At 37.8% G+C, this 21490-nt stretch overlaps 1 protein-coding gene across 1 annotated transcript in view; it reads left to right on the top strand.

Moving 5' to 3' along the window:
• Positions 1–17562, top strand: part of RPL24 (Translation protein SH3-like family protein) — a 286928-nt gene extending 269366 nt beyond the window's left edge. The window contains exon 4 of the mRNA XM_089379678.1: positions 17122–17562. Coding sequence (XP_089235804.1) covers positions 17122–17322 — 201 coding nt within the window. The 3' untranslated portion in view covers positions 17323–17562. The remainder of the gene's footprint in view (positions 1–17121) is intronic.
• Positions 17563–21490: the final 3928 nt, after the last annotated feature.

Raw genomic sequence — 21490 nt, 5'->3', positions numbered from 1 at the left:
ATTCTGCACTTGAAGTTGTCCAACTCATGATTAAACTCTTCACTCTTGAACTGAAAAATAATGATCCTCTTGCTCTTGCATCTGAAGTTAAATCCATAATGCATGATATCAAATCCACTAAAGTTGAGCTGGATATCCCTCTTATTGCTTTTCTCAAGGCACTCTATCCTACTTACTCCAATTATCTTGAGTCTTTACAAGCAAATGGAAATCTTAAAGATATAACCTTTGACTCTCTTGTGAAAAAGTTTGCTGAAAGAGAGAAAGCCTTTGGAAAGAAGACAGTCCCTGAATCTTCTGAAGAGACTGTTTGCCTTGCTCATAAAGAAAAGCATCCTGCTCAAGATTCTACAAGAGGAAGAGGTGGACGAAGTGGAAGAGGAAGATACTTCAGAGGCAGGGGGGCAGACATTCTCAAGGAGAAAAAGCAGATCTGCATTGCATTCGCTGCAAACGAAATGGATCACATGATGCTTCTACATGCAAGCTACCATGGGACAAAATTGAGCAGAAAAGAAACCAGCAGAAAGGTAAAACTGATGATACAGACAAAGGTAAAGCACCTGAATCCGCTCACTATATTGAGGCACAATGTAACATTGGAGTAAATGAAGATTTGTTTAATGCTTCACTTGCTTCTTCGAAAAATGATTGGTTGCTTGATTTGGGAGCAACCTGTCATATGACTCATAGGAAAGATTTTTTTGAAGATTTCACTGACAATGTTGATGGAGCAGTATACTTTGCAGATCAGTCAAAAATCAAGCCATCAGGGCTTGGCACAATCGGGCTTAAACTGCCTGGTCTTCCAGACTTTCTTCTGGATCATGTTCTATATCTCTCACAGCTCAAGAGAAACTTGTTGTCCTTGGTCCACATCCGCCAGCAAGGTCACTCCATTCATATGTTTGATGGCAAGCTTGAGGTAAGAAAAGCATCTGACCACTCACTTGTCATGAGGGGAATAGAAGAAGAAAGGCTTCTCAAACTGCAAGGAACCACTGCTCATGCACAACATTTCTCATATATTTCTCATCATGAAGAAGGTACACTTCCATCAAGTTTATTATGGCATGCTAGATTTGGACATTTAAACTATGACAGTCTCCGCTTATTGAAGAAAAATGGTATTGCTGGTTTGCCTACAATTCCTAGGAAACATAAGCAATGTGATGCTTGCATTCTAGGAAAGCATAGCAAACAGTCTTTTCATGATTCACATTCAAGAGCACATAGAAAGCTTGAACTCATTCATTCAGATTTATGTGGTCCAATGCCTGTTCCTTCTGCAAATGGAAATAAATATATCAGGAAATTTATTGATGATTACACCAGAATGTGTTGGGTTTATTTATTGAAGAACAAATCTGATGCTTTTCAAACATTCAAGAATTTTCATAAATGGATTGAAAATGATGCACAATCTCATATTGGGTCTATTCGCACTGATAATGGAAAAGAATATACATCAAATGAATTTGACAACTATCTTCGCTAACATGGGATCAAACATCAAACAACTGTACCTTATAATCCCCAACAGAATGGTGTAGCAGAAAGAATGAATAGAACAATTTTGAATATGGTACGATCCATGCTTTTCTTCAAAAATGTAAAGATAATGTTTTGGGCTGATGCTGTTCTATGTGCTGCATATATAAAGAATAGATGTCCATCTAATGCTATAAGAAACAAGACTCCTTATGAATTGTGGTATGGACATGTTCCTTCGGTAAAACATCTCAGGAACTTTGGTTCCACCTGTTATGCTTTAATACCAAAGGTACATAGAAACAAACTTGGTGCTAGAAATCGTAAGTGTATCTTCCTGGGGTATTCAAACACATCTAAAGCATACCGCCTCTATGATGAAGTAAATAAAAAGTTTGTTGTATCTAGAGATGTCATTTTTCTTGAATCATCCAAATCTGACAATGTTGTTGAGCGGCAACTTGATCGCTTGGATAGATTCGCAAAAACGAAATCATTTCAAGAATTTGATAATCAGATTCCACATCTTGAAGGGGGGGATTCCTATACTAGAACAACATGTGGAATCTTCTTCTGAAGAACAATCTCCCCTGCATGAAACTCCAACAACGGATGATGCTTTAAGTGATGTAATTGAGAGAATTGGGAGACTCAATCTTGATTCAGTCCCAACTCAATCAACAGAGCAGCCTGGACCATCTCAGAAAGGTCCCCCAAAGTGGCTGACAAAGACACTTGAAAGTGTTCATCCTGATGAAATTGGAAAAACAGGAACTAGAAATTCAAACCGACAAAATGGAGGTGATGTAGATGACTCTAATTCACCTGTTGATATGGATGTTACTTATGATTGTGAATTGAACTTGTCTACAGATTTTGAACCAACTTCCTTTAAAGAAGTTGCTTCTCATGATGAATGGAAAGAAGCGATGAAAAAGGAGTATGATGCCCTCATAAAGAATGGCACTTGGAAGCTGGTTGACCCTCCATTTGGAACCAAACCAATTGGCTGCAAGTGGGTCTACAAGAACAAATACAAAGTTGATGGCTCACTTGACAAGCACAAAGCTAGGCTTGTGGCAAAAGGTTTTGCACAGAAGGAAGGGGTCGATTATGAGGAAACTTTTGCCCCCACAGCAAAATGGGCCACCATTCGGACACTCTTTGCACTAGCTGCTCAGAATGGTTGGAAAGTCCATCAAATGGATGTAAAAACTGCATTCTTGAATGGAGATCTAAAAGAGAATGTTTTTATGTCCCAGCCTGAAGGATTTGCTGTGAAAGGACATGAACATAAAGTATGCAAACTTGTGAAGTCCTTGTATGGCCTCAAACAAGCACCACGAGCCTGGTATGAAAAACTAACTGAGCATCTTCTGAAACTCAACTTCAATCATTTTGATCTTGATGATGCAACTTTATTTATCAAGAAAGTTGGCAAAACAGTTGTATATCTTGTGGTATATGTAGATGATCTTTTAATGACAGGGAACAATGAAAGCTATATTGCATCCATAAAGAAAGAATTAGGAAAAAGTTTTGAAATGACTGATTTGGGCTATGTTCATTACTATCTTGGCATTGAAGTAACCCAACATCCAAAATCCATATTTCTTTCTCAAAAGAAATACATTGGAGATTTGTTAAACAGATTTGGCATGACAAAGTGCAATCCTCTTTCTACTCCAATGGAACAAAACTTAAAGCTCACATCTATTGAAGGAAAGGAATTTGAGGATGCAACAAAGTATAGACAGCTTGTAGGAAGTCTCATCTACCTCACTACTACCAGACCAGACATTTCATTTGCTGTTGGAATCCTCTCCAGGTTTATGCAAAAACCTTGTGAGGGACATTGGTCTGCTGCAAAAAGAGTTCTAAGGTACTTGAAGGGAACTCAAGACCTTGGAATCAAGTATACATAGGTGGACGACTTCAGCTTGATTGGATACTCTGATTCAGACTTTGATGGAGACAAAGAAACTGGGGTATCTACTTCAGGATATGCTATGAGTCTTGGATCAGGAGTTGTGTCCTGGAGATCACGCAAACAATCAGTTCTAGCAGATTCCACAACAGAAGCAGAATACATAGCAGCAGCTAAAGCAACGAAAGAAATTGTGTGGCTCAGGAAAATTCTTGAAGATTTGCAGGTAAAACAAGTACAATCAACTCCACTCATGATTGATAACACCTCTGCAATAAAGTTGGCCAAGAACCCAAAGTTCCATGATCGTACTAAGCACATCAATACTAAATATGATCTGATCCGATATCATGTTGAGGCCAAAACAATCCATCTCCGTCATTGTTCCACAAATGAGCAAATTGCAGACATCTTCACCAAAGCGCTTGGAAGAGAAAAGCTTGAAAGATTCAGAACGATGCTTGGACTCACCAACATCCCTTCAGATTAAGGGGGGGAATGTTGACACCTAATCCTCAGCGGTTGGGTGAACCTGGAATGTGAACAGTCATCAAGAAGATGAACTGATCAGTCACATTCATGTATATAAACAATAGCTACCTAATGAAATATACGAATCAGATTTTTGCCTAATCTGGAGTTACTCCTGGTCTGACATAGACCAAGACCCTAGACCCAAAGACCTTCCTCCTTGTTAAAATTGGCAACTAGGGCCAAACTCCATGTGGGTCATTTTATTTATGGCAGCTGATATTTTTCTTGGATCCCTCTCATCGAGAGATGTAGGATTGATCTAAAGATCATCCGATTCCGATAAGTATTCATGGAGTTATGAATTTATTTGCGTTATAAGACAATTCGTCAAGGTCGGCCAACAACCAAATAAACCCCACATGTGCTCAATGTTTTAGTATAAATAGAGGTGGCCTTCAAGTCATTTCAACACACTTGGGATCTCTTCCTCTCTCTACTTGTCTTTGGGTTTTAGTAGGAGGAGAGATCCTAAGGAATAACGTTGCCCTGATCTAGAGGGCAGAAAGCCGGAACTGTCGGAAAAGCCGGAAAAGTCGGAAAAGCCGGAAAAGTCGGAACTGCCGGAACTGTCGGAAAAGCCGGAATTGCCAGAAAAGCCCGAAATGCCAGAAAAGCCCAAAATGTCGGAAAAGCCGAAACTGCTAGAAAAGCTGGAATTGTCGGAAAAGCTGGAACTTCCAAAAAAGTCGGAACTGTTGGAAACGCCGGAAAAGCCGAAACTGCCGGAAAAGCCGGAAATGTCGGAACTGCTAGAAAAGCCGGAATTGTCAGAAAAGCCGGAAAAGACGGAACCGCCGGAATTGCCGGAAAAGCCGGAACTGTCGGAAAAGCCGGAACTGCTAGAAAAGCCGGAAATGTCGGAATTGCTAGAACTGTCAGAAAAGTCAGAAAAGCCGAAACTGCCGGGACAGTCGGAACTATCGGGAACAACTGGAACTGTTGGGAACTACCGGGAACTGCCGGAACTGCCGGAACTACCGGGAACTGCCGAAACAGCTGGAGCATCTGTCTCTGAAGGAGAGCAGCATGCAAGGGACAACTAACTAACATTGGGGCAATTGTATGGTACTTAGCAGCAAATACACCAAGCATGTAATGTTACAGCTAGCATGCGAGGGACAACTAGCATGCTAAGGACAACAAGCAAGCAAGGGACAACAAGCAAGCAAGGTGCCGCCAACACATAGGTTAAGATGGCAACATGGTGCAACAATGGCACATAATGCAGTACAGTGATGGGTACAGTCATGATTAATGAAGTGTGATGAGATGCAACATAGTGATGATGGGTGCAACATGGTGCAGTGCGGTGAGGTGCAACATGATGACAAAATGTAGCACAACGATAGGTGAAGGAGTCACCTTGGAGAATTAGTTGAAGCAGCATGTCTTCAATTGATCTCATGTATCTTCTTAGAGATGATCTATGCTCTTATCTAGATAAGTCAAAGTGTTGACTTATGTTGTAAACGTACTATCTCTCTCTCTCTCTGCTAAAATATTGAAGAACATATAAGAAGAATTGATCAAGGGTTTCCCCACATTGGGGTTTGTCCCTGTCTAGTGCCACCTCTTGTGTCCTCTTGTCTTGGCTTGTCTTCTGCGATTTATGTTTATGTTCTATCTACAATTTACTTTAATGCTGATGTGATTGCTAATCTGGAAAAGATATGGAGCTAACTGAAAATTGAAATAAATTGCTCTAAGCATAGAACATACCTAAAACACTCCTCAACCAAGTCAGTCCTTCAATATGATTCAAAAACCTTCAATAGTCTCTTCTTGTCCTGCAACTACAACCCAACAACAAGTTAGAAATTTTTGCCCCAACAACTCCAAAATTTCGACCCAGCTTCAGAATTGTAGTTTCGGCCCCTCCAGCAGTTTAGCAGCTTCACACGTGAGAGAGAGAGGGAAAGAGAATTTCGACTTCTTGTGCTTGATAGAGACCTCCTCCTTCGCTATCCTTTTCCTCCTTGTTTCTTGAATTTCACACTTTTTTTGGCCCCAAAAGTTGCAAATCGAACTTGAGTGATGAGTGCTGCAAATGAGGTCGAGTTGTTGCCTTTATATAGGATATTTTGCCCCTTAGTTAGGCCGACTTGTCTAGTTTGAGGCTGACTTGGTGGAGGAGGCATAGAAGACCTAACTTACATCAAAATAAATTTGTTTCCTGATTGATAATGCCTAAGAAGGGTCTATTACATTATGAAATAGACAATGACACTTGACATAAACCCTAGAAGCCTACAATGGAGGCTATGACCTGTAAACAATTGATCCAAGCATGAAACCCATGCTTTAATAAGTCAATTTCTTAAATAATAAAATTCATTTTTCCTTTATTTTGACAAATACATTACATCATGACTCAAATACAATTATGAAGACCAACACTAGTTACATCCTTCAACACTCCCTCTTGACTAGGGAGGTATTCATAATTTCATCTATACAAAGGTACATGGAAGATCTCAAAATGATATGCTCTATGAAGAGTCACAACACAAGTCGTGCTACAAATTAGATACTTGACCAGGGTACTCTAATCAGGTGGGACTAAGGTGGACTCAAGCTTTAGCCACTATAGGTACCATCAAGCTTTTAAGCTCTACCACCAGCCTAGGAATCTAGGTGCATATCCAAGGTCGGAGCTCCATGACCAATGCCAACCTCTCTACTTCGGGATCTAGAGTCTAGACATCAACACATAGGCCGACCAGATGTTCTCCCAAGCATCTTGCCATGAGATGCTTCATCTTTCCTAATCAACTAAATCAGATATATCCACCTATCCAAGCATGCTTCAAATGTTCAATATTTTATGGAGAGATCCTGCACAATCACAACCCTAATCAGTAATAAACTTTCAAATGTATATATACAAGTAAACACAAACCTTTGAGGTCCTCAATCATTCTGATGTTGCTTATATCATCTTCAATCTTATCGAAAATTTTCCTTTTTCATTTCTTCAGCAACACCAAATACAACCTCAGTACTTCTCAAGTTTTTGTGAACATCTATCTATAGTACTTTCATTCTTTGGTTTCATTCTTACTTCAAGGTATTCATTATGACTATCATAATATGCCCTCCCTCTCAACTGGGGAGATATACCCTTTCTTCTATCTAGGCAACCTCTCAATTTAGGGAGATCAACAGTTCCATAACATCGGGGAAATTTCATCCTTTCAAGGCTTTATTCATGTCTTCATCATTCTTATAGCTTCCTACATCCTGCTCATTATCATATTCAATTACAAACATCTCCAACATCTTGAAGATTATGTACCTACAAATATTCAAGAAGTACAACAAAATATAAATATACAAAAGCATGAAGACGACTATAATATGTTTATCATGTCATTACAATGGAAACATCAAAACATTCAAACTTTAGACATCAAATACCTAAACCTAGTTAGGTTCATAATCAATAAGAGACACATCTTTTTATATACTAGTCTTCAACTTCTTTCTAGGGTTTTGTCATAAACCCTAGACTTCATCTTAGAGACATAAGCTTTAGCAATTCAATAACAATCCAATTATAGTACAATATATCTAAGGTTTCAACAATATGCTTTTAGAATTACATGTCAGACTAGGGTTTGTTGCAAACCCTAGATTTTTATCATCAAAGCTAAATCATATCAATAATTGAAAACACTGTCATCATGTCTTAGAATATCAATCTCTACTAGGATTTTGTTACAAACCCTAGATTTCACAAACTAAAAATTAATGTAGCATACTCGCATATACATATCTAGGATGCACTATTATTTCACATTAATATCAATTAGATAAACCCAAGACACAAACATCAATACATTGAAATTAGATATACAACAATTTTCACCAGGCAAGGTTTTGATCAAACATACGAACATACACTTAGGGTTTCATTCCCAGGGTCTTACGATAACTATTACAAAGGTTTTGTTCATAAATCCTAATTCACCAAACCCTAAAGATCTAGGATTTCAATATATAACTTAGACATTAACAACAAACCCTAAAGAACTAGGGTTTCTGTCATAACAATACCAAAACCCTAAATATCAAAAGAATAGGATTTCTAGACTTCATCAATAACCCTAAGAGGTCTTGGTTTTCAACATTATTAACATTGACATACCCTTAGCATTAAGAGGCTAGGGTTTTACAGTGAACCCTAAAGGTTAGGGTTTCACAAAAGTGATCAAATGATAGTATAATGAGGGTAGATTCAATCCAATGATTAATCACCCTAACAAGAATCTTTATGATTCAAAACCCTAGACATAACGATGTCAGTAATGTAAAGCAAATTTCAAAAGAGAATGAACATACCTTTTCTATGAAGAGAACCTCGTAACAAAACTTGTAGTTTAAGACATACCTTGAATTGTTCTTTAACAAACCTTGTAGGACATCAAATCTTGACGGACTTCCTTTGCAACAGAACTTCTTCCATGCTTTAGGTCTATCCTTTGAAGTCTCCTCCATAACCTCCGAGCATTCAACAAGCTTTCCTAACAAAGGATAAAATATAATGAAAAGGTTATTAGCATACAATACAAACAAATCTTGATGTGAGGAGGAAACCAAACATGAAAAGATGAAACAAAGAACAAAATACTTATCTTTTGGTAAAATGGTGGAGGCTCCCTCTTAATTTAATCTTTTTGAGGGACACCTACAACTTATCAAAATAATTCAAAAATGTTCTAACACAACATTAAAGGAAAACAATACAAAACTCTAGAAATAAAAAATTAAAGGAAAACAATACAGAACTTAGAATAAAAGACTAAGAAGGATATGTATGAGAGGACTTAGTAGTATAAGTATTTGACTTCGGATTCTTCAATCTTGTTCTTCTTAGTTGGAACTTCATTTGTGATATTTGCTTGTTCCCTATCTCTCTTCTTATTTCTTGGATTCTCAAAACATTGATTTTTGTAGTGACCCATCTTATCACAGTTGTAGCATTCAATCTTGGATAGGTCAACTTTCTTCTTTGATTCTTTGAATTAATGTTGCACGACGCAGGGATGAAACGGGGACGTGGAAGCTTCATTTTCCAAAAATCTGGGAAGCGAAGCGTCTTGAAAGCGTCTACTATATATATATTTTATATTTTTTTGCATTTATATTAAAAAAAACATCCAAAATACCAAATTAGTTGTAGAAGACATGAAAACATGCATAATTTTACATAAATCAAGATAGATATGGCATCCATTGTACATCAATGATTAATTATTCCAGCATCAACCATCTACAATCTAGATTCCTCTTCTCTTGTTTAGCCTTTGCCTCTACTTCAATTCTATAGGGATTTTAGTCAACATTGCCTAATTTTGATCAAACAGCTTAATCCAAGCCTTATAATATGGTAGAGAAAGTTTAACATCCTGATCAATGGTTTTGACTTGAGTGAAGGGTACATAATTGCTAAAGCCATGACAAAGGAGTTCAACAATCAATAACACCAACACTGGGGTACATATAGATCTTGTTGCTCTTGATTAAATGCCAATCACATGCCTTCATACATGATATAATCCAATGAAACGCCACAATCCCATTGATCCTGAAAATTGTTAAGTCTGCTGAATTTTGAATGGGATATGAAATTCTATTTTCTCCATATGAAGTCTAATGAGGTTGGAACCAATCTCAAACATCCTGAGTCATTTCATGGTAATGTTAAAAATTTAAGTAAAAGGATGAAATGAAAGATAAAGGAGAATGTCACTTTTACTTTAAGAATTTAACGTTACCATTAGGGAGCATCTAGGAAGCGTCTAGGGAGCATCAAGGGCTACCTTGGGAGTATTTGGAAAGTGTAGTTCCTCACAGAACAGTTTGAAATTTCCAAAAACAAAAAAATAAAAAAAGCCCTGTGGAACCGTCCACCTTCTCTCGGATCCGCTCGCGATCCGCGGTGGATACACGCTCGAACCTCCACAAATCCGCACCCGATCCTTTCCGGATCCGCGGATCGGGAAATAGGAATCACGGATTGGGCAGTAGGAGCTGCGGATTGGGCCCCCACAAATCCAAATTTGCAGTAATTGCCAAAAGGAGGAGGAACCGCAGATCCAATTTTCCGATTCGCGGTTCTGTTGAAGGATTGGTGGCAGATTTGTAAGGGACGCAGATTTGCCTTTGGATCCTTCGGGGGCGGGACGGTTCCTGCAACACTGCTTTGAACTTCTTGAAGGTTCCCTTCTTCTTGTGATGAGCAAAATAAGCATTAGAGGCGTTTTCTTGTTCATCCTCTTTCATGTTGTTTAGTAATGATATTCGGGCTTCTTCTTGATTGCATGCATTCCACATTTGTTCATATGTTGGAGTATCTTTCCAATTGTTAATTCTTGATGCAAAGCACTCCAAGATTTTGGTAATCCTAGAAAAGAAGCAATTACAAGCTCCTTTTCTTGTACAACTTCATCTATTGCTTGGAGTTCATCCCTTACAAAGTATGATGATATAATGTCATCCCTTGTCATCTTTATTGTCCTTAGTTCATTCTTGAGGCTTGCTCTTTGACCAATGTTCTTGATGGTGAACAATTTGGAGAGAGCCTCATACATTTCATGAGCGGAGTCTATGTTGGATATATATGGAATTAGACTATCCTTTACTCCATCTACTATTGGTCAAGATTTCGACTTCTCTGAACTTCTCTTTCTCTGCTTCATATGTAGGCTTCTTGACTTTTCCTTGAACAAGGTCCAACACTTTTTGCTTAGCAAGGATAAGATCTATCCTCTTTTTCCATGCCCTATAGTTGGAGGCTCCTTCTAGTTTGTTTTCTCCCTTCATTGAATTTGTCATATTGCTATCTTCTACTCCTTGTGACCTTCCTTGAAAACCTTTTCTTATATCTCTCTTTTCAATAGATCTTCAGTCTGCCTTTTTCCTTCTTCTTCACCTTAGCTTTGATACCATGTTAGAAAATCGAAAAGGCAGAAATATTTTCTTATGTTGATAATTACTTGTGATATCTTTGAGTTCTTATTAACTTTCTTATGTTCTTCTTTTTTCTTTTTTATGTAGGCACTCTGCTAGGGGTAAAACCCCTCTATAAGGGAAAACCCAGTCAAACTCTTCCACTAGCAAATTCAAGCTGAGATAGACCAAGACCCTAAACCCAAAGACCTTTCTCCTCCACCAAGTAAGCCTTCAATATGATTCAACAACCTTCAATAGTCTCTTTTTGTCCAACAGCTACAACCCAACAACAACCCAAAAATTTCAGCCCCAACAACTCCAGAATTTTGGCCCAACCTCAAAATTGCAGTTTCGGCCCCTCCAACAACTCAGCAGCTTCGCACGAGAGAGAGAGAGAGAGAATTTCGTCTTCTTGTGCTTGATAGAGACATCCTTCTCCTTTGGTAGCCTTTTCCTCCTTGTTTCTTGAATTTCACACTTTTTCTGGCCCCAGAAGTTACAGATTGAACTTGAGTGATGAGTGTTGCAAATGAGGTCGAGTTGCTTCCTTTACATAGGAGATTCTACCCTAGGGTTAGGTCAACTTGTCCAATTTGATGCCGACTTGGTGGAGGAGGCCTAGAAGGCCTAATTTACATCAAAATAAATTTGTTTCTTGATTGATAATGCCTAAGAAGGGTCTATTACATTATGACATGGACAAGGACACTTGACATAAATCCTAGAAGCTTACAATGGAGGCTTTGACCTATAAACATTTGACCCAAGCATGGAACCCATGCTTTAATAAGTCAATTTCTTAAATAATAAAATTCATTTTTCCTTTCTTTTGAGAAATACATTACATCATGACTCAAATACAGTTATCAAGACCGACACTAGTTACATTATTCAACAATGTGTATGAATGTAGGAAGGAGCAATCGCGGTACACGAGTTACACCGACCTTTGTTTTTCCACCCTTCTTCATTCGCCTTTTTCCTTTTATTGTTTTTTCTTTTGTTACACTGCTCGGGGCTGTGGGGGATGAGAGCATGCAGTGTGTGATATAACAGTGATTACCCCCTTAAGGTGGGGTGGTTCATCACCCACCAGAGATTGGGACATGCATGGGTTCCTTAATGATATATGGGGCACTCATAGGAGCCCTAGGAACTAGGGTGATGGCCATAATGATAAGGGGTAGAGCTCATGTTTGACTTTTGCCATCCGCTAATTTTATTGGCCCGACCATCTTTTGCATTTTGTGGTATGATTTCCTTTTGTATGTGGTCGTTTATGCTTTTACCTTTTTTTTAGTTGCATCAATCTCCGGGCTAAGTCACAGGACACGTCCCTTAGGGTCTCGTGTCCCGTATTTCACGTGTCGGACACGAAAACTGCCCTAAAACGTGTCGAAAACGTTTTTCTTCGTGTCCTCCAATCGAGACACGTGTTTTGGACGTGGTGAAAACGTGCCCTAACGTTTTTGGTTCTTAGGACACGTGTCCGATGAAAAGTGACATTTAAAACCTGCAACATGGTTTATTTTTGGGTTTTTTTTGTCATTGTTCGCTAGTGAAGTCGAGTTTGCTCGCCGCCGAAATCAAATTTGTTGTGCAGTGTGAGGAATTCCATCAGATTCGAGTGCAATGCTCACAACTTCACATTGACCTAGACCTGGAGATGCAGGAGACAAGCGTTCACGTGCTTTGCTAAGAGTTTAGAGCACTTAAATTTCATGTAAGTTGTGTTATAGCCTATGGAACTTAACTTAATTATACACGAGTGACCACGTATAAATCGTGTGTTGAAACAAAAGTCCCAGCTCCTCGTCTTGTGCTCATTGCTCACTACACCTTTGAGGTCTAAAGGGAGGGAAAGCTTGATTAACGCTCAGGTCAACAAAGAAGTTTGAACACATATAAATTTATAGTTCATAAACTACCTTATGTGAAGTTTGAACATGATCAAACATGTTTGAAGTGAATAACAAAAATTATAACATGAACAATGAACATCATTGATGTAGTAAATTAATAAATTAACTAGTAAATAACTAAATAGTAAATAGTGTATACTAAATACTAAATAGATATCATCATGATTCATATCTATATGGATCAAGCACTATATTTCAATATTTTTTTAATATATATATATATAAAAAATACTGAAATATAGTGCTTGATCCATATAGATATGAATCATGATGATATATATATATATATATAAAACGTGTCCCTCGTGCTCTATTTCCAAGGTCGCTGTGTCTTGTGTTGAATACTCATATTTATGTGTCCTCCGTGCTTCGTGTCCTCATGTCATGTGAATTAGCCTCTGGGGCATTGTTCTAGGCCCGACACAAACATGTGTACAAGGGGAAGGGGAAACCAGAGCCTTGTGGACCCAAAGAGGAAAAATGATGATATAGGGCATGTAATGTGTGGAGGGGAGTAAAAATATGGAATAGGAAAACAAGACCACGCTACCAAAATCTAGGTTTCCCAAGTAGTTCCCATCCAAAAGCCATAAGCCAGTAAGGGAGATCCCACAGGACTAGGGTTGAGGATTAACCCTCAAGTTAAGGTAAGGGAACAAGACTACAGTCAAAACCCTTCCTCCTTCCAAGTCACCGAGTAGTCCATACCCAAGTGTGCCCAAGAAAAACAAGCACACACCCGATTGCATAATGAAAAACCATACCTTTAGGATTGGATGGCCCACCTTCAAACATACAATCATGACAAATGGGCGAGGGTACATGATGGCTGGCTCAGGTGGCAGAGATAAAGTAGCATATCAAAGCTATCGGGTGGCTGTAAAGGGTTGCTGTTGTCGGCTGAAGGAGGATACATTGGAAAGAAAATCTCTCCAAAGGGGTACCCCACTTTTGGTGGGCTACATCTAGCTCAAGCCGGTACATGAGCTCATCATAGAGCGCATGATCCATGTACTTGAGCGGGGAGGTCGTGAGAACCTCAATAATACTCTAGGACTGTAGACCTGTTACCTGCACATCACAGAGTATGTTTTAGAGCATGTGCATTAGGTGTCCATGATCACCTTGTTTTTCATCAAATATTAAAATCATTCAGGAAATAAAATTTATTCCAAAATGCAAGTCTATTTTAAATGCATCTATTCTAGCATGAGAGTATGTTATGATGATGTTAGGTATGCAAAAATCAATATGCAATTCATCCTACTCTAACATGCATGTTATGCAAATGCTAAGTGTAATCATAGAGCCAATGTAACCAACGTATCATTAGATTAATATAAAATACTTGCCCCTATGATTACTTATGCAACAAATTGAGGAACACGGATAAGAACAATCATATGTAGGATCATGAGGGCGGGAGGTGGGAAAATAAGAGGCCCATACGTTATAAAAATGGACTATGGACGAAGGGAAATACACCAATTTGTGGGATCAGATCCTCTCCTGCCAACAAAGAATGGAGGACTGGACGATCAAGCTCACGAACTCCCTATCAAGATCCTTCTTAGTAATGTCAGGGTTCATGGTTGTGTTAAGGTTATGATGTGAAGGAAAAGGGGACAGCTGGCATGAAAGATCGTTGTAAATAAGTTGTTTTCCCTCATGATCATATTCAAGAGGGGGAAAGGCTCATCATCATTAGGGATCATGTAAAAAGGGGTAAGGAAGGGGTCCGCAGATGACTTGAATCTATCCCCAGGATCATAAGGAAAATAAGGAAAGACAAGGGCCCTATTGATGTGATCATTGGTATCATAGATCGGATACTTATCAAAACGATGGCCATCAATCTCCCACTTCCCTTCTTCAATGTGTAAGTAATCATCAATATTAATGTCTGAAGCGTCAATGGGGGAAACTTCTTCAAGGTTTTCAATTAGGGCTTTGTTAGTCGTCTTGTTCTTGAAAAAGCTAAGGCCAACTGGGGAACTTTCCTTGCCAACATTTTCATTGGAATCATTCTCTTCATTATTTATTTTATGTTGATGAGGTAAAAGAGGCTCCTCTTGATAATGTCATATATATATAATGAGTTTTAATCTAAATTTAGTTCAGATATATTTAAATTTAGATTAGATAATATATTTTTAAAATGATTAAAATAATATATTGAAACAATTTTACAAAAAAATTGGTATTTAATTAGTATGGCCGATTGCTCAATACTACGCCTTTGTCATAGCGGCTTAATTGTGACCTTGGTTTGGAGTACACATTTGATTCTATTAATAGATTAATGGAAACGGTTAACATTTAAAAGATCGATATATAAAAGAAATTTGGACTATACATTTTATTCTGTTAATAGATTAATGCAAACGGTTGAGATTATTAACGTTTAAAAGATCGATATATAAAAGAAATTATCATTCATGAGTATGTATGAAGTGTATAATCTAATCCTTATTCTATTAATAGATTATGTGAATTTCAAAGGTATTGGTTTACATTATTAACAGATATAAGATCAAATTAACATTGATGAATTCAAAATCAACATAAAGTTAGAAACATCAAAAACATATAATTACCGTCGAATTTTCATTTAATAGGCCAACTACATTTAAAATTGAAGTCTGGTCGCAATAATATTATGTTTCTCTAGAAAACAGACACAGCATGGTACTGTTTCACAGTTATAACACAACCACCCATCAGACATGGTATCCTAACGGTGAAAAATAAGTCAGTATATTTGTAACAGAAGTCAGTATGCTGGTTAAAAAAAATGTTTTAAATTTGCTTAAAGATTAAAGATTAAGTAATATTTATTATTACCATAAATTACCTGGACAAATCCACTTCCCGACAGTTGGAATTCCTTCTAACATTGCTTAATCACCCTTAGCTGCACTCCAAAACCTTTGAGAGCTCCAAACTTGTGACTACATTGCATGAGAATGATGGAAAAAAATCAATTTTAGGAAGTCACGGGATGCTTTTTCACTGAACACGTGTCCAAATTTTGGGACACCATTCGGGTTCATGTCCGGACATGAGTCAAACTCTTGTCCTGCAAACATGACATGAGTCAAACTCGTGTTGGACACGTGAAATATGTGATACAATGGAGGGTTTGGGGAGGGAGGGGGTTGAGGACGTGTCATGTTACTTAGTTGAAAACATGTTCACAGATTTTACAACTCTATATTCAATCCCATTGTGGTGTTTGGTTCAGCAGCATCCTAAAATTTACTGAGAATGGAAAAGCGATATCAGTTTTGCAATTTTCCTTACCTTGAAAATAACGTAAATAAATTGCTGTTCTAGAAATTGTTTTCTGTTGTTCTGTAATCCATTGCCACAGATAGGGATATAACTCTTGCCTGTAGCCAAAAGAGCTGCAAGTCTCCTTAAAGGAAGAAACTTTCACACTCCCCACAGACTCAACACCAGCCCTTTCCATTCAGTAGGTGGTGTGCATGTATTCTGTCACATGCAAACGGGACAGACCAATACTGACAACTCATGTACTAATTGCAAATCAGTTCAGGTAGATATGATACGGAGTCTTTCGAATGTTAATATGTAATATCCAACGAATATGTCTGATAAGTCAATTACAGCATGTAAGAAGCTGACAATAGCCCAAAATTCTTGTCTAAGAGAAGATTTTAGGAACAGATAACTTACCTTTTTTTTGGGTGCGCATTTGACCCCAGGGACCTGCTAGTCTGAGAACATTAGTATCTGTGTGACCAGTGACACCATCTAGCAGAGAATTGGCTACCTTCAACTTTTAACTTGGTAGTATAGTTTCACGGGTGCTTCTATGCTCCCCTTACCATATCCATACTTGCTGTACTTGCATCCTGATGATCTCCTTTACAAAGGAAAATCGTTGTACTCCCATTACTGTATTTCAAAATTTGTTCATCCTTGTTATACCGTAACTGTGTCTATACCCATATTCAGATGCAGCCATCCGATGTAGATTGGTCATCACATAAAATTACATTGCTTTATTCATTATTCCTGGTCTTCTACTTCCTGTGCTGCCTTTTGATTGCTTTGTTCTTTTCAATGGAGCTAGAGCAAATAAAAAGTCATTTTTGATGGAAGACTAACGATTCTGAAATTTACATGCATTTGTTGAATCTAAGCTTCATATTTTAGAATTTAGTACTTTGAGATGCAACTAATTACAGCGATATCTCAATTATGCCTGGACTTCCAAAATAATATGAGCTATATATGTCAATTTCATGTACTAAATGTATTTTGCAGAGAGAGGCATCTATCCATAGCTCAAATGTAATGCTGTACTCCAAGACACAAAATGTGGCAAGCCGAGTGGGACATAAAGTTCTGGAGGATGGCAGAAAGGTTCGTTACCTACTAAAAACAGGAGAAATACTGGACAGCCCTGAAAATTGGAAGAATATTATGAAAAAGGACAAAGAAAAGGAGGTTCAAAAGGCAGCCTAGCCAAGCAGTGGTTGTGGTCAATATTCGTGCATGCTTTATTGTAACCTTTAAACCCTCACAAGCAGTCATTGCTTCTGCAAAATGACATTTCATTGTTATTAACTGTTGTAAACCACCATTGCAGCAATGTATTAAATTCCAGAAGGTGGTATTTACTAGTAGTTATTAAGTTTGTCAGGTGTACAAAAGTTCTCTATCAAATGTTTTCTGAAATCATTTATTCTATAAGCTTATTGTTTATCTGGTCTTAATCTTGTTAAAGAACAAGGGAATTGCACCTAGATCACGATCCACAAAAGGATCAATTATACACGATAAACTTTGCAGCCTTTTTTTATTAATTTTACAGTAAACATATACATACAAATATTGGATAGGTGAAACGTTCAGCTTCCAATGGAATATGAAGAGCCACCTCATTTACAAATAAGACAAACTAAAACAGTCAGCTGGTTGGATGTCCGGTTGTACTATTTTGAACACTCTCTTTACAACTAATATCCAATCAGTCAGGGCTCCCTCAAAACAAAACATTGAGTAGCTAAATTATCAATGCGTCTAATCACTGGTGATGCTACCATCAATATTGAAATGCATCTCCTCTAGGGAGAACCCACACGTTCTCAATAGGCTTGCCATCGCTTCCATTGGTAGGAGCTAAGTTTATCAGTTTGTCCACAACTTCAAAACTCATCTAACCAACACCTTCGGGTACCGGAAATGTTCCTGTAGTTAGAGGCAGACTGTGGTGTATTATTGGTTCTTTTCACCCCATCATTCTTCGGTTTTTGTTCAAGAAGTCATGCTATTACCTTAAACCCAACACCATTATTGATGGTCAAAAAGCAGTGAGATGATATAATTCAAATTTACATTGAAGCCATTCCAAATATTCTGACAATTGTTCCTTTCATGCAAAATAACTGCTGATTCAATCATGCATTACAAAAGTTTTGATCAACCAAAATATTGGAAGAATGATATTCCTTTAGGAGCATAATTGCAACCAAGAAAGCAATTCTCACTTTCTCTCAACAATGAATCAAACACATTTGGCAACAAAAAGTGAACTTTTCTTGCTTCAACACAACTAACAAGTTTTCATTGACTCTTCTTGCTTCAACATTTCTACCACAAAATCTAGTAGGCCTTGAAGAGGGAAACTCTACAAGACAAAAGCTAGACAAAGTGATAACAATGGGGTAGAGGCTCAATTGCACCTTAGCCAAAACCCCTTGCTCTTTACGGATTTTCACCGATGGGAGGAGTCCCAGTAGGAAGGAGATCACTTAAAATAGATATGCTAGGTATAAGGCACAAAGTGATCAAGCTAGAGCTCATTCAAAATAGTGGCTCAACAATGGGTCAAGGCTTTAAGGAAGCACAACGCTCTCGAAGAAAAGCCCTAGAAAACAAGGTTCAAGACCTAGGGTTTGATGTTTTTAGGCAATGATCGAAGTTCCAAAGGTTAAGATCAATGATAAAATGTTTCCTATAATGGATATTAACCAATTCAAGGCTCATGCAACCTTCAAGAAAGTACTCAAGTTGAGGGAAAAGAAACTAGGGTTTCCCTCTTAGGGCAACACCTAGGGCAAGAGATTTTATGGATAAAATTTGAGTGGATGTCCACCAAATTGATAGGTTAGGTAGCCTAGACCTATCTCTCAATTCTTAGGCTCTCAAATCACCAAAACCCTCCTTAAAATTTCGCTTCAAGCCCTAGTTTTTCACCCTAGCCTTAAAATGACCAAGTTTAAGAAGAGAAAATTATGGAGAAAATTTAAAGTTGATCACCAAGTAATTGGACAAATGCCTTGTCCTATGGGTATATGGAGTCAATGTTAATTTTTCATAGGGCTATGTTGTTCTTTGCTTTGATAATTGCATTTCTTCATTAACACATTAAGTTCACCTCAAAGCATATAACATTATTTAAATTTACATCATTATTCATCATCATATGCAACTATGTAGAAAGAACAATATCATCATCATCAATGCAACGGAACATAAAAGAACAATAGAAAAAAACATTCACACATAGAGACACCAAGATTAGTCAGAGACCAAGGAAAAACTCACTATGGGGAAAACCCTTTCAAATTTTTCTTCTTATTAGATCGTCATCAAATAATTTAGCAAAGGAGAGTACAATGATCGATATCTTCATCTATGCAACTAACCAGCAAAACAACTACAACATTCATGAAATGAACCCAACAAATCTTACACTAAAAATATGATTCTGAAGCCTGTAATGAATTGTCACTGTCTGCAGTCAATTGTCGAACCCTGTGATCACTGAGCGAAATCTTTGGAACATTGAGATTTCATCTTTTAGATCTTGGTCGCATGGAGGAGGAGTTATGTGAGCTACTATAGATGCCTAGTTGCTCCCTTAAGCCTGACATGCGAGTGATTAGGGTCATATCTGGACTGCGGAAACCCTAAACCCCCAGCCGCATGGATGGAGAGTTGTCTGTGCAATTGGAAGGCTCCAGTCGCACATATGAGCTTCTGTGCGAGCAACTAGGGTTGAATTTGTCGTGTGTTGTGCCTGCGATTAAGGTCCAAAACCCTAAATCAAAGATGCAAGCTTCAGACCGTGCAATTTCCCCTCAGAGTGAACCCGTTCCTCTGCATATGAGCCTCAGACCTATGTGATCCAAAAACCAACATAAACGAGTGTCTCATGGTTGTGTCTAAATGAAGTAGAGGGCACTTGTATTTATAGCCTTTCAAGGTGGTCCACTTTGCTTTAGGGACGACCTTATCAAATATGCATGTGGGATTTTCTTCATAAGTACACTTTCTCTTATCTGATTTGAGTGATGTTTAGGTCAATTTTGGTCCTCTCGAAAAGAGGAATTCATTGCAATCATTATCTCCATCAAGTGAGCTATCCAAAGTGGAATTTGATTGCAGTTGCATATTTTTAATAGTTAAGGATGTGCTAGATAAGTTTAATTCCCTTCTAAGAAGGTCGAAATATGATGCTCTAGCTATCAAATTTCATAATTACCCACTTAATGGATTTTGATGGAGAATAAGTACTCCATTAGGAACATTCATTACATATTACAATGAGTAATGCATACAACATTCATCTAGAATTTCTTTGATAAATTGATTTTCAACAATTTAGGGCACACAATTTTAACCTAGAATCAATAGTTCCATGCATTAGACATTCAAGAAAAACATATTTAACAAATAGGTTCCACTTACAAGATAACATGCAATATATCCTTCCATTAGACCAAGAAATGACTCCAAAGAATGTCAAAGTCAACTTCCATACATCAAATTGCATCCAAGTATATCCAAAATCACCCAAAAGAAGTAAGTTGGAATTCTCTAAGAGGTTTGAAATTCACATGTTTGATGATGATTTGATCACAAATCAATGATCACAAATGTATGCATGAGATACTAAACCGAATTATGCCTAAAAGCCCCTAAAATCACAAAGTGATGGGCTAAAAACACCTCTAGGTCACACATGCTACCCTAGTAACCAATGTGAAAATGAAAATATATCTCCAAAAGAGGGCTGAAATGTTGATGTCATTCATGTGTGGGCCTCTAGAGGGCATGCTTTGAGGCCTTCTTATGCCGAATGAAGTGTAAAGGGCCTCTAAAATCATGATGGAGGGATTCGCCTGTTTTCCATTATGCAAAACATCTTGTGGACCCTGTAGAAAGTCTTTGTAGATTCGAACCGCAGATTGTATTATGCTAAAACAATTGAATTGAAGCTACTCTACTCATTAGTGGAAACAATAAACGATCGATGAAAGTACGAAGCATAAAAGAGAAAGAATTCAATCACACATAACATAATGATTTTCTAGGGAAAACCACAACTAAAAATCCCTGCTATCTGTATATTGCATTAATCAGAAAATATGAGAAGATTACAATGCTTTGCTCAAGCTCGAGCAACCTCTGCATTATTTCTATCTATCTCACTGCTTCCTAGACAAGCTTAAGCCAATACTTAGCCAATTTTTCTACTTGCCAAGCTCCTATTTCCTTGCACAGTTTCCTTGGGAATTAGCCCATATTTAATTGGGAAATTCCAAAAATATGAATTGCGCAATCCTTATAGGCCTTCCTCTGATTGCATGCACCACCTCTGCAATTTAGGTTACATTGTCCCCGA

Source organism: Pinus tabuliformis, chromosome J (assembly GCF_031772625.1).
Source record: "Pinus tabuliformis cultivar Carrire ecotype Pingquan chromosome J, CPIR1, whole genome shotgun sequence".
In the NCBI taxonomy this organism is placed as follows: domain Eukaryota; kingdom Viridiplantae; phylum Streptophyta; class Pinopsida; order Pinales; family Pinaceae; genus Pinus; species Pinus tabuliformis.
The sequence above is the reverse complement of the archived record's forward strand: the minus strand, read 5'-3'. Positions and strand labels throughout refer to the sequence as shown.